This window comes from Aythya marila (assembly GCF_965140915.1).
Source record: "Aythya marila genome assembly, chromosome: 10".
Taxonomy (NCBI): Eukaryota; Metazoa; Chordata; class Aves; order Anseriformes; family Anatidae; genus Aythya; species Aythya marila.
In genome coordinates this window covers 9,970,685-9,985,085 of record NC_139051.1, presented here as the reverse complement: position 1 = coordinate 9,985,085, position 14,401 = coordinate 9,970,685, and the positions used below count along the sequence as shown (strand labels likewise).

General features: G+C 46.4%; 1 protein-coding gene across 2 annotated transcripts in view; it reads right to left on the bottom strand.

Annotated features, from left to right (window-relative positions):
* GRIP2 (glutamate receptor interacting protein 2) overlaps window positions 1-14,401 on the bottom strand; it is a 77,819-nt gene that overhangs the window by 21,229 nt on the left and 42,189 nt on the right. For both annotated transcript variants that reach the window (XM_082768241.1, XM_082768242.1), the window contains exons 13-17: window positions 10,323-10,468; window positions 9,576-9,656; window positions 1,456-1,522; window positions 505-650; window positions 62-206 (exon numbers count right to left, since the gene is read on the bottom strand). In XM_082768241.1, the coding sequence (XP_082624367.1) occupies window positions 62-206; window positions 505-650; window positions 1,456-1,522; window positions 9,576-9,656; window positions 10,323-10,468 (585 nt within the window). The remainder of the gene's footprint in view (window positions 1-61; window positions 207-504; window positions 651-1,455; window positions 1,523-9,575; window positions 9,657-10,322; window positions 10,469-14,401) is intronic.

Genomic DNA, 14,401 nt, shown 5'->3' with positions numbered 1-14,401 from the left:
GCTTTGTAAGCTTCAAGACCCTTTCCCACATCAGTTCAACCCCTCTGTTCCCAAACCTCACCTTTCTGCCAGCCCTCTTTTTGTCAAGCCTGAAATGACGATGGGATCGAACGGTTCCTCTGTCCCAGAGATGGTTATTCCCAAGGGCCCGCCGTATCGCTTCAGTTCCACCGTGTAGATAATAGCACCGGTCGTCTCCTGCTCATCTGGAAGAGAAAACAGGAACGCTGAGGTTTTTTCATTTGCCATAAGAAAGAGGTCATAAGAAAGACTTGCAGCACTTAGAAGCAAAAGCCTTCAGCCTTCAGCCTTCAGCTATGCTCATACAGAGCAGGGTTTTAACCTTCCAGACTCCATTTAAGGGCAGAATAACAAAAATAAACTATAATCAATTGGAAAGTGGTGACCAGACAGGCAGAAGCCCTTATCTTTGTTGGTTTGCACTACCTATTGGGAAATGTCATTAAAGTGGACAGGCACCAGTTTGCATCAGGATTTCTGTACCAGAGTTATCTTCATCCTTTCTAATCTTCAATTTGACCAGGTCTTCACATTGCCTCAAAATCTGCACAGCATCCTCCATTGAGCAATTGTCGAGTCGGATGTTATCAATGGCTAACAGCTTGTCTCCCGGCTCCAAGGTGCCAGTTCTACGGGGAAAGAAGAAGAAAACTAAAGTACATTTGTATTTGCCTTTCAAATCCAGTAATGCATTCAGTTCTGCAGTGGTGATGACAATATTAGCTTTTTCTTCCCCTTGATCTTTTCTGGGAAACAAGCGTGAACAGAGGCTGGGGCAATTATAACTTACAGAGAGGAAGTTTGTGTAAACGTGCATCAACCAGAACAAGGCAGGAAGATTACTTTGCTGCTCTCACCTACTTAGATATACAGCCTGGGTAACCTACGGCACTCAAAACTGCTTGATGTTTAACTGACAAATATTCCACCTTTTCTTAGAAACCAGCCCTCCAGCAGCACTAAATCCTCCTGAACGCCTTGCTATGAGGCGTTGGGATCAGAGGTGCAGTCAGTGAAGGCTGAGTTATTTGCACAGTTCTCCACCAGCACCCACAATTCAATCACTCCACTCACCTGGGCAGGAGCTGAGACATAGCAAACTACCTGATGAGCCATTGCACCTTATGGGATAGAGATGTATATGTACGGTGCCCTTTAGCACATGGTCTTAGATGCCAAACATTCATCTGCAGGGTCTGCAGACCTCTGAATCTGCCTTGGCCATCTTCTCCATTAGCTCAACTCTATTTGCTTCGGTAAAGACTGTTTTTATTCCAAACCCTACAGTGGTCTAAGAAAACCTCTCAGGCTGACATCTGCTTGAATGCTGGCAAAATCCAGACGCAAGTGCTACTGCTGGGGCATCTTTCTGCCTCTCCTTACTGGAGTGGGTGTTTTGCCTTGGGTTTAGCAGGCAGGAATTTCTGTACTCACCTATGTGCTACACTCCCCTTCTTGATGTCAGAGATGATCAAAGGCTCCCCAGGCTTTCTGCTCGCAGCTGTAAAAGAGACAAATGGGTACAACGCTCAGTCTGCTACCCAGGAGGGGAGTGGTTAATGGGGAAAAGGAGCTCGGAGGAAAGGGGATTTATATTCCTTTGACAAAACGGTGCTTCATACTTGAACTCTGGAAGCCACAACTGGGAAGGAAAAAAAAAAAAAAAAAGAAAAAAGAAAAAAAGAAGCAGCAAATCCCTGCAAATGTTTGTTGGTTGTCCTTTAAGGGGAGGCTGCGAGGTGTCCAGCAGCAGGAGGTGAGACTGCCCAGCACTGCTGACATCCCCTGGCTGTGGCAGGCATTAGCACTGCTGCCTGGCGAGCACCTAGCTCAGAGCTGTGGCTAATATAAGCCCTTCTCTGGTTTTGAAGTAGAGTGGCCCGGGAATTTTCCAGGTGGAAAATAACCGTGGAAAAATTAGGAAAAACAAAACGAAACAAAACAAACGTTTTCCAGTTGTTTCAGCTCCCCAGATAAATTTGGCATACAACTGGGTAACTCAGGGCTGCTCTCAGCTCTGGAGCTCGTGGTGTCCAATCTTTCCCTCCCTCCCCAGCCTGAGAACTTTTTCAGCCCATGCGAGATGTGAGGATGCATCTCTGGGAGCATTTGCATTTTCAAATTTGCTTGCAAGACCTGCTGCTGTCTTGAGAAACCCAAGAGAGATTTCTGACTTGACTCCCTCCTGACCTCCCTGCCATCCGCATGACGAAGAGACACCGAGAGCATCCCCTCCACCCCGCATCACCCCTCCTGCCTCGCTATGGGAATGGCATCATCTCATTTAAAGCTGACGGAGCTGCGGTGCCAAAACTGCGTGGGAAGAAAGAAACCTGCAGCATCTGAATGTATTGGGTGCAGGACAGAGATTACAGCTCCTGAAAGGTGCCTGGCATCAAAAAACAGAGATCTACCTGCCTGAGCAGGAGCCAGAGAGTGCCCCACGAAGTCAGACATAAAGGAACAAGCCCTTTCTCTTACCAACATCTCTGCTCTAGCTTTTTTTGTTGTTTACATTCATTTATGAGATTTAAAAACATACGTGCTTTGACCATCACCTTTAAGGATATCCTCTCGCAGATATAACCAAAACTGCACCGAACAGCACGAAAAGCCAGCCAATTTCAGCTGCAACACGGCTGAGTATAGAAGTCGGGTCAGACAGCGAAGAGCAGACCGTGATGGATTTTATAATAGTCACAGCAATGTGACTGCTGGATGATACAGGGCCTGGAAGAATTATTTTCCCCATGTCTTACCGGAGCGTGGTGCCGGGCAGGCTTCATCTAGAAACTCACGCTCAGCTTGTGGCTGGGGGTCAAAGAGAAGCAGGGGGGCTGTGGAGGTACACCGAGGTTGCCTGTACTCAACCTGTCTGTGGCACAGAGCAGTTACACTGAAGGCAGAGTGAGAGGTGGGAGGGAAGCACAGGGTGCAGACAGAGGCTGATGTGGCAAAAATCAATGCAGAAACACCCGCGCTGACTGAGAAGGGCACACAGCATGGACTAACAGCCCAGGGGATGGAGATGTACGGCCCCCTTATCGCTGCTGCTGTTCTCTCTCTGAACACAGGACGTGTCTTTGCAGCCCAGAGGTGCACACGGTGCTGGTCCAAGTGGCAGCGATGGGAGACCCCGAGAGCTCACCCCTCCACCCTGCCCCAAAGGTGCCGAGCCCTGGCACGCAGCGCCGCGTGCTTAATCGCTGCCTAGCCTGGTTCTGTCAAAGAGATCCAGGTTAGCACAAATGCTTTTCACCGTGAGGCTTGTTTATTAGGTTCAAAGCAGAGGCGGCATGACAGAAGGGGGTTAGGGAGAGAGCCGCAGTCCTGGTGGAGGGCTGGGGGCAGCCACCTCTAAACCCGACCCAGGCACTGCTGGGGTGATGTGTCCAGAGACTGCCAAGACTCACAAGAGCAAAGAGAGGGGGAAGAAGAACAAGGATAGAAAGCAACATGCCTTAAGCTTTGCAACATGCTTTTATCTCAGCACCTGCCTTACAGACCCTGCGACACCCTGGTCCTGGCAAGACCCCGTCCTTCTGCAGCCCTGCAGTAGGTGTCAGCACTGAAGGCAGCACAGCTCTTCCCCTATCCAAAGGGAATGCTTTGTCCATTAGGAAACAAAACAAGTTTTAAGGAAAAATTGTTGTGGGTTTTGGGTTGGTTGGCCTTTTTTTTGTTGTTTTGTTTTTTTTTTGAAGTCATATTTTCCAGACAGATTTTCTCGAGACCTCAGTTAAATGGAAGAGAAGAAGAATGGCATATCCTTGTCCTTACCATCAGAGCATCCAAACTGTGCTTTAATATGTGGCAGCCCTCTCTTTTAAATAACCACTTAGTATGAAATTGAAAGGCTGTATAAAACAGTCATTATTAGTCAGTACCTACAAGGCTGAAGGGTAAGTTAAAGAGTGAATGAATAATCATTCTCTCAAGAGGCGTAAGATACAAAGTTAAGATAATGAAATTTCAAAGCACTGAGCATCACTTGCTGTTCAATTTAAAAACCAGTAGTTACTAACTCCAGTCATTCGCCTTTGGCATCCCACTGCCCTTCCTCATGCCCCAGTGCCCAGCTGGGATTTCTGCTTTCCACCCCTCAGCTGGGAGCAGGCTGGCTCCAGCCACGCTGGGATGCACATTTCCAACAACCCCGGGCTCCTGGAGCAGGGCGACGACCTGCCTGTGCAGCAGCTGCCCTCTCTACATGGGAGAAAGCTGCAATTTCACTGAAGCTGTGACTCACTCTAGGAGCAGAGGCTTTGGGTTTGTAGATTCCTGGTGAGATTCTGGATAAACCCTTTCCAATTCACTTGCAATTAAAAAATAAATAAAAAATCAAAACAAACAAACAAAAACCCCCACAACTTTAAAGTATATTATTACTCAGAGTTGTGGTGTTTGGAGTTAGGACACGTGCACAGGTGAATAAAGCCTCTTTATCCATTCATTTCTGCTGTCCAGGTGGTTATTTCTCTTCAAAGAGCATTGCCTTGGTAATTCTGTTTGCTGGAGGAAGACACGGTTTGGACGTCCAGCCTTGCCTCCAGGTCTTGCTTTCCCATCCGTAAAGCAGAGACAGCAGCACAGGCAGCCGAGGGAAGAGATGGATTGAGAGAGGCAGGAGCTGGAGTACAGAAAGTCACACCTCCTCCTGCAGCCACTCTGGTTGTAGCCTCCATCTGCCTTGTGGTGGAAGCAAGCTCTTTTTCAGATGGATTTGTCTTTTTGGTGGGTTTACCAGTACAGAAGGTAGTTTCAATCTGCTCCAGTGACCCAGAGAAAGCTCCATAAATAAACAGTTGGTGAATGCAGAAGCGTAGGGTGGGGGAGAAACTCACCATGAAAACACTGCCTGGCGGTGGTGACAGGGCAGTGATAAAAAGGTGAATTGATCAATACTGTTATTTACTTTTTATAAATTGCTTTCAGTCTCTCGCCACCTCTGCTGGGATTCTGGCTCACTCGGCATTTACTCTCTGATGGATGACAAGGCCAGAAACACATGTCCTTTCTGTGGTTTTAATAGAATGCATAGTGACTCGCATCGGTAAATTATTCCCCTCCAAGGAGCGCAAGCACATATCTCACACGCATCAGCGCCTCAAACGGTTATGAATGCCCTTCGTTATCGATCATGCTGAAGCAGCACTCTGCCAATGTGTAATTAAAGAACTTGTAATAATGCCATACAAACACATTTAAGAAAGCAAATGCTTATAAAGGGTGGAAAAACAAACAAAATCAGAAACCCAATAATCTCAGGATAGCTACGGAATGAGAAGAGGAATAAAAGCAAATCAGAATCGATCACAAGGAGCAGCAGTGAAAATCCAGTCCCCAGAACCCAACTTTTCCCTTTTCCCGTCATTAGTTTTAGCAGCAGGTGCATAAATTATCAGCATCTCCAGCAGGATATTTACACCACCGCAGATCTATTTCCTTTCAAAATCTCCGGGTAGCAAAGCCTGGGCAGAACATCTCACTTCAGTAACTGCATCACAGTGAATCAGCTGCAAATCTCTTCAGGTTGCTGTGTTAGCGTGGGGTAAGACAGGAGACTCCAGGGATACGCTGCCACTCACAGACGCGCTCTGCCAGGCTGGTGGCAGGTCCTGGGTTAATCCAGCACCAGCAAAGCCGGGTTGGGTCAGCTCACAGATCCATCTTGTCACTAGGACAGTGATTACCCTGCTTAAGAGACTTAATCGAAGTTATCTATCCATCCAAATTCTGGCTTTATCACCCCCAAGCAGATATAGTACCTGCTCCTTATCTACAGCACTTCACTGCAAGGGCACAGGAATTGATTTGTTAAGTTATAGAAAGGTAATTTGATAAACATGCTATATAAAGCATTAATGCATAGCTAAAATGAACGGTAATTTCAATATCTAAGCAGCAACAACAGCCCTGCACCCTGCAGTGAATTTCACAAGTAGCCCTTGAAAAGGATATTTGAGACAAACAAAAAAAAGGAAAACAGAAAAGCAATCTTTTCAACCATCATTCTCGAGAGGCTAATGGCAAATGAGCATCTTATTTTAAGAGGTCAGGTATTGAGCATACAAGAAAACATGACTTTTAGCTTCTCGCTGTCGGAGATTTTAATTTGTAGGAGGTTTACAGAAAAATCTACAAAGGCGTAACTGCATCATTAGAACTGAATGCAACCAGGAAGATCAGAGCACTTATGCCATGTGTTCTGCTAATGGAGACAAGCGGCTCAGGCTAACAAGAGCCAAATCTTCACATCATTGTGTCAAAAATCTCACTTTGCACTTCTTTGCATCCCCAGCACTCAGAGCACCTCCGAGGTCTCTGCAAACAACTGAGCTTCGCCACCCACACGTCCCTTTGAGCCGTGCGGAGGCAGAAAGGAGCGTGCACTTTGCTTTTCAATAAGAGCAGCAGTTTTAAAAACAAACGCAGCCGTCTCCCTGTGACAGACACCAAGGCACTGGAGTTTGGAGAAAATGAGACTGATTTTGCTGGTTTCTTGTCCCTTCACCCCTGCACGAAACACAAGGAAGCGGTGCAAACAAGGCAGCTTTGCTGCTTTGCTTTGCTCATTTTCATTTAGCAAAGGTAGGAGGCCGAAGTAAGGTTTAAGGGCATCAAGGTGGCATTGAAATACAAAGCAGAGTCAGTAAGAGATTCATCCCTTGGATTTCCTATTCATCCCCACCAGGGGCTCACTCAGCCCCAACCCTTCTCTTCCTAGCAAATGGAGACACCCTGAAGAAGACAAGAGGCCTCAGCAAGCACCTACCCCTAACCAGGAGCAAGCACAAAACCTTTCAGCATGTTCATACCAAAAACAGCAGTTCCTGCCCTCTTCATACAGAAACCTCTCGGGTTTCCATCCTTTTTATGAGGTTTTCCAACAGATTTATGATTCCTCGGGCAGCCGGCTCCATTATATGAATTCTTTCACTCCATCCATCAAGACTCCTGCTCACCCCCACCTTTATTTAGCCCATCTCCCGATTAGCTCTGAGAGTCACAGCACAGTAAGAACTTGACCGCTTTTATTCCTGTAGCACTTCTCCGATCAGGTTGTAACACTTTTTGCCCATGTAAGAAGGCAGCCTCAAACCTTCCTAGACAGAGGAACGGTCTACAGATGAGCCCATGGAAGCCAAGACGTAAAACTCAGTGAAAGCAACTCATCTTTCATCTACAGTGTGCCGCAAAGTTTTAGAACAAACCCAAGTCTGAAGCCATGACAGCAAAGGTCTTGTACTGATTCCCCCAGGTTGTCATCTATTTAATCTGGCCCAGTTTCTGCTACTTTCAACAGTAGCTATATGCCTTTCCTTGTCAGAAGGAAGCTATAAAGCTTGGATCTATACAAGCATTCAAATCAGGACTGGGAGGAACTGAGCAAAACAGAGAAGGGTTATTTTTACTTCTTATTTCTTGCTGCTTGCATCACACTCCTGCATGCACATCATGTCTCTGCAGGAGGTACTTACCATATGTCTGCTTGCTTTGGTTTAAATGTTTGAAACTGGTGTATTTATCTGCCTGGTCAGACACAGAGTGACAAAACGATGATATAATTCGCTAAGGGTCTTGTGGAAATAGGCTTATGTGGGCTAATATATGAAAACAGAATTAGGATGCAACTAGCATTTCATCCTTGCCACCACATTTTCTGGATCTCTATCTTTTGCTCTGTTTGTGAATACAATTTGTGTTTTGACTCAGCGAAGGACTGAGATATATCTTAAGTTTATGCATACGCGTTTCTTAACCAATGGCCTCTAAACACGGGCAACAATCAAAAAGATCAAATGTATTATATTATTAAAAAACTGCTTTGCAATTGACAATGGGCATCTAACTATTTAAAATCCAGGGTTCAGTTTCTTTTTATTTAGCAATGATATCCAAAAAGTGTGTGAAATCAATTTTTTAAACACATTTCAAACGAAAACATTTCCAACATTAAAATATGTTTGAAGTGTAAATGCCCATCCAAAGCAGATCCCATTGCAGTGAGACTCCGCAAATAAAAACTAATATTCTTGCTGGCAACCTCCGGGTTCATCTTGCTCTCCAGCCCCAGATCAAATCTAAGCTTTGAAGCTTAAAAGGAGTGAAATCCTGGCCACGCTCAAGCCAGCAGTTTGCTCCCAGATCCATCACCCCGGGTTTCTACCTGAGACTGCAATGCTAACGCAGCAGGCGAGGGACCCAGCGTGAGCTGTGCCTCCCTGGGCTGCTGCCCCATGCCCCTGCTCTCCCACCAGTGAACGGCATTACAGACACCCCACTGCTTTTGGAAGGCACTTTGATGTCTTCAAACGGTAATTGCTAGCAGTCCAAATGTTAGATGTTGTACTGCTGTTTCTCAGCTCATGGCACAAACAAGGGAAACTGGGAAGAGGGAGAAGAAATAACATGGGGTGCAAAGTCATGACCCTGTGGATGTTCAAGTCTCTCCTAAGACACACACCCCTTAGACCAAAGCACCTCGAATTAACTCACAAACTAATGCTGTAAACACCAAGAAGTAATTGCAAATAGTTTATCTATTTCAATGAAGCCTACTTTGAAAGTGTTCTTAGTGACTCCATCCCCCAGACACAGCTGAGTCCACGCTCCTGACAGCTGAGACAAAAGATCCCCTTGCTGCAGTTTCACAAGCTGCTTTGTTTCATCTGAGATGTGGTGGCTGCCTCCGGGCATGGCCAGCCTGAGATGATTCAACTCAGACCAGTTCGCACTTGTATAAAGGAAAAGTTCACTGGTGCAAGGCGTAAGACCACCCCAATATGCCAAAATTTTGGGATGGATCTGCCTGTATCATCTCCTCACAGTGTTCCCTCCAAAGAGGCCCAAAGGTCTTCAAATGCAAAATAAGGTCCAGAACAGAGATGAAGATAATTAATCAAGAGTGAGCAGAAGACAGAGAAGAAAGAAAAAGGTTGATGTCTCGTTTTCTTGGTAGCCACCAAGTCCTGGCAGGCAGGTCTCCCCTCCACAGCTGGGGTTAGTCAATGCAACCACTCCCTGTGTTGCAACAAACCTGTCCCTAAAGTGACCCCCTGTTCTTCTGAGTCCCATCAGCCTCTTCCTCCTCCTCCTCCTCCTTCCTCTCCTGGCAGTTTCCCCTCTCTACCCTCTGGCTGCAAATTCACCTTGCACTTTTTTTCCTCCCTCCACCTCTCCTTGCAAGGCTCCCACCAGACCCAAGCAATTCCGTTTTGCAAGGAACATAACACAACTATGAGCAAGGAAATAAAAATAATATTACTAATAACCTAACATAATATTAGTCTGCAGCGCACACCAACTGCTCAGCTGCTCCTCAGGGATGCATCCTTTGCCCTGACCCTTCAGCAGCTGTTTTTTTTCTGCGGTCTCTAGCTCTTGGAGGCAAGAACTACACATCCAATTTAATTGGGAATAAATCACCAGCCCTGTGAGTGCTACCAGGGAACCCCACATAACCTTTTCTCTCTCTGCTGGGCCTCTCTGATGTGCCAGGTTAGAAAGCAGTGGCTCTTGCAACTGCTAGTGAAAGTCTGAGCAATACTTACAGCTGATTGTAATTCCAAGCTCTACACCTCTTTTCTTGGGCAATTTAACGTGGAAAGTGCCGCTGCTGGGTATGACAGACTCTATAAAGCCAAAAACAGACAAAAAGAAAACAGGAGAAAGGAGAGAGTTTTCATCGGCATGGATGGTTTCTTTGGAACCAAGAAAAACAAGCCCATCAAACTCAGCTTTATTGGTTCAAATAAGGTTGTTCTCTGAGGCCCCAAGGACTTCAGGTTAAGATTTGGATTCTCATTAAAAATGCATGCTCTGAACATCAAGTGAAGTGCTCACATCACATTGTACTTTGGAGTTGAAGCAGCTTTGTAAATGTAAAAGAAAAAGACTTTTTTTTTTCCTTCCAAATACAAAGCTGCACTTTAGCTCCAGCCAATTGCTTCAGCTCTCTCCTTTCCTCAAGACCATAGATTAATACAAATATTACACATATTAATCATCAAATGTTTAAAGAGCAGGTGGCTCCTTCATCTACTCACTAGGCTTACCTCAGCCAAGTGGTGAAAAGAAGGCTTTTATTGAAGGATCAGAGGAAGGACCCTCTGTCTTAATGAGCATTACAGAACAACAAAAAAATGGGAAAGGCCCTCCTCCCAGGGTCTTTTCAGCCTTGCCTGAGCTCTAGCAAAAACCTGATGTATTTTTGTGAACACACTCCCTCCTACAGGGTAGCAAAGGCACCGGCAGAGTCTGGCAGGTGGTAAGGAGCAGCAAGTCCTTTGGCACCTTACCTGCAACATCAAATTCAATTTCCAGCACCACTTTGTTCGTGAGCGCAGCATCCCGCAAAAGCTGATTAGCTTCCTCCATAGTCCCATCCTCAGTCGCAATGCCGTTGATAGAAAGGACTCGGTCTCCTACTTGCAGCAACCCACACCTGCAGTCCGCATTGGGAAAAGAGGGGAAGGGGACAAGGAGGCAGGGAAGAAGGAAAGGAGGAAAGAAACAACCCCACAGCCAGCCATGAGTTACTTTTGACAGACAAATCTGTTAGAAGACACACAGAGTACCGACAGATCCTGCAGAAGTGGCCTCAAAGAGATGATAACTCATTCTGCAATGTGTGTCCCAGGGCCAGGAGCTCCTGAGAGGTCACAAGGCAGCAAACCCTTGTGGTTTGCTCAAGCTCAAACATACTTCACTCTCAAATACAATTTATATATATTTCTTTTATTTCCTGCAACTTGCAGGGAAAAAAAAAGAAACCCGTCCCCTCCTAAAAGTCAATACCATGGCCAAGACATGCGAGTGATGAATTTCAAGGACATGAGCCCTCCTACCCTATTTAACAGTACACATCTCTCTCCGTGTGGCTGCATCCACTGGAAACCAAACTAATGGCACTGAAAATTGCACAGAGTCCTCTGCTTAATACATGGCTAATACTGAAGCTACAATCCAATGAACTCACTGAAACGTCTCGGCAAATTGGATAATCATTTATCCCTTGTAATTGCATTTCTGGAAGCCAAATGTACATTGATACTGTTTAACTGCCCTGAAAGGCCAATATTATTCTGATGTGATAGCCCGCCAATATAACCACAACTGGCACTTTGGGCTTTTTGGTTTAGACCCACTTTCACAAAGAGCATAGATCTGCAGGTTTTTTCACTTTGGAAGTAGAATAATGACAGCAGGGCTATGTTGGAGATGTACTGCTACAGCATGGTTTGCCTCTTGAGACTCTTCTGTATTTATAAGAAATGTTTGTTCACACATGAACCACTACATTCATTACCCATCCTTTGTTCTTCTTTTTTCTTCTTTTTTTTTTTTTTTTTTTTAATGGACTGTGATCCCAGCAAGACAGTCCTGCACATTACCTCCCACAGCTAATCTGCACAAACCCATGGCTCTACAAAGACAAGAGTGTAGTGTTCCACATCACTGGCCGTGGGCAATAGGTTGCCCGTCCTCCTCCTTCTCCACACTCTTCATCAGTTGCTTGCTATAACCACATCTGTTCCATTTCCCACTCAGCACCTGTCTGTAAGGCCATTCACTCGAGCAGAGCATGGGAGAGCGCTCAACCATCACTAACGTAAGCTACGGTGTGGTTTCCAAAACAGACTCAGAGTTATGGAAACAAGTCTAAGGTTCACCTCTATGTTTGGAGTTGTTTTCCCATGAAGGCATCAGCTAGCCTGTTTTAAGCCTCTGCCAATCTTTATTCCCCTGCTGTTAAACGATCAACTACATCCTTTGTCCTGACCTTTCTAGAAGCCAGCTTCCACTGATATTTCATGCAAGACAGCTTTTTTTTTTCTTTACAAAGAAACCCCAGTCTTGCAGGTTTTAAAAGTTTGTGGAGTGAAGCCACAACCTCCTACCTCCAACCATGAGGGTGAGGAGACCTGATGTGCCTCATTAACTCTTCAGAATGATTTCACCATCAGTTTCCTACTGCCATGTGCCCTTGCAATGGGAGCAGGGCCCTGGGAGCCAAGGCTCCTGCAGACCTCTCACTGACGCTGCTATGGGATCCTGCATGAAGTTTTCAGAGAGCTTTCCCAGAGAGTGCATGCATCTCCGAGCTGCACAGTCTAACATTAGAGCTCACAAAGTACCTTGAGATCACGGGAGGAGAAGTGCTTAAAAATCAAAGAACAAGAGTTCAAGCATCTCAAAGAGCGAAAAAGCCCTATGGGTGTGTTGGAGTCCATGACAGGAAGGTTTCCTTCGGGTTGCAGAGATTTGCATTTTGTTGTGACTCATTCCTTGGGCTTAAAGAAGCAGTGGAACAGTGGAGGTGTCTTGCTAGACACAGAGCAGTGCAAACTCAAGCCTTGCACTGGGTATGTGCTGAAGATCTCACTCGTCATCATCAGCATCTGTGCAGTCACTCCAGCTGTGGAGTGAGCAGCAGCAGCTGTGACCGCAGCCACATTGCTGGCTGCAAAACCCAATGTGTCATGCCCTTACACACCTCTGAGTTGACCCGCATGGCTCAAATGCACACAGCTGTGTGTGTACATCGCTGGGTGGGTTGCAGCCCCCAAAAGATCAAAGCTGTGCTGACAACATCACACAGCTGCTGAACTTCCCTCTTGCAAACTCTTCATCCTCAAAAGCCTGAAACATGATGATCTGTGTCTGAGCAGAGCCAGAAAACACGTAACACAGCAGGAAGCATTGATTTTGGATACCGGGATGGAGAAGCCAGATACTCTCCCACTGCTGTCAGTGACAAAAAAGCTGCTTGTTTCAAGGCAGCCAAGAAGGGACGTCAGGCTTCTTCCCATTACACCCTCTCTGCTGATAACAGGGGCTGAAGCACTGTCTCATTTTGAGCCTAAAGGCTTCACCTTGCATCCAGGAGACAAAACAAGGGGTGGGGTGGGAATGTCTGTTAGAGACTATTGTCTGTAAAACAAATCACAAGTCAGGGAGATGTCAGCTTTTGTTTGAAACTGCCTGTTGCAAGCTAAAACGACGCAGATAATAAATGTGAAACAAACTAATTCCTTGAAAAGAGGGTGACACTGTCCTCACCAGTACTGCTCAAATTTGCTAAACACCCGAGAGGCAGCTCCTCCAGGCAAGACAGATGGGCAAAGCAATTGCAGATCATGTCCTGTGCACAGAAAATCGAGATTCACAGGCTTTGCACAAGAGTGTGTGAACGTGCATGACAGATGCAGGTGACCCAGTCCCTCTACCCCTGCTGCTCACCCACATTTGCAAAGACCAGCAACTGCAGCCCAAGAAGGCAGAGTCCAGCAGCCTCAACCAAGAGCCTAACTTGGGAAAGGGGAGAAAAATGGTTCCAATGTCTTGAGCTGTGGTTACAGCAGAACCTGTCAAGGCAGGGAAAAAGGTATCTAGCAAAGATTGAGCAAACAAGCTCCATGGGATAGTAAGAAACAAAAAGTGAAATGGAAACACCAAACTGCCTTTTTCACCTCCCTGTAAACCCAGTACACTTATCACTTCAAGCTAGGGAGCAAAACCAATGTTTCCCTGCCAGCCAGGAAGAGCAGCACAATCTAGGAAAGAAAGAAATACACTGGAGAGATTTAATCCCCAAATCAAATCCACACTGTAGGCACAGAGAGGATTGCTCCCTGCCATCAGAAAGCAGAGGGCGGCAGCCAAGAGAGCGCGAATCCTGCTGGCTGGGAGCAGCAAGGGAGAGCAGCGTGTGTGACATGTTAGAGCCAGGCGAGTCCGCACCACCAGTCTTTGCTTTCACTCCAGGCTTGGCAAGAGGATAAAGCAAAGCCAGGCAGATTTCAGCACATCTCCCTCCTCCCGGGGGACAGCAGGCTTTGTTGCTGCCTGATTTATAAAAGGACGTTGTTGCTTTGCAGTGTGAGCCAAGTTCACCCTGGTAATGGAGGATTGAAAAAGAACAAAATGCCACCACTTTGGTTTCTAAACTTTGTTTGCAAACAAACAAAAGCATAAAAGGCTTTTGAAATCGCTCTTAACCTGCCTCGCTTGGGACAACACATTTTCCTGTTCCAGTCCCTTGCCCTAGTCCTCCCAGCCTGGCCTCGCACACAGCCCAGTGCCAGGCACTCGTGCTCCTCCCTGCCTCTGCATCGGCCACCTGGAGACACACAGAGAGACCAGACGGCACAGCGAGAGCTTGCATTTGCAAAAGGAAACACCAGTCCCATGCTGGGGCTTGATCCGTTCAGCAGAAGAAGCATCATTACAGGGCATCTACTCTGTAGTGCACAGGCACTTGAGCAGACTTTAAACCCAGCCAGCGAAGGTTTTGGAAGAAGTTTAAGCAGAGCTCCCATGCTGAGGCTCGGCCACTGCAGAAGTCATTGCTCTCCGTTTCCCCAGGGGTCACACA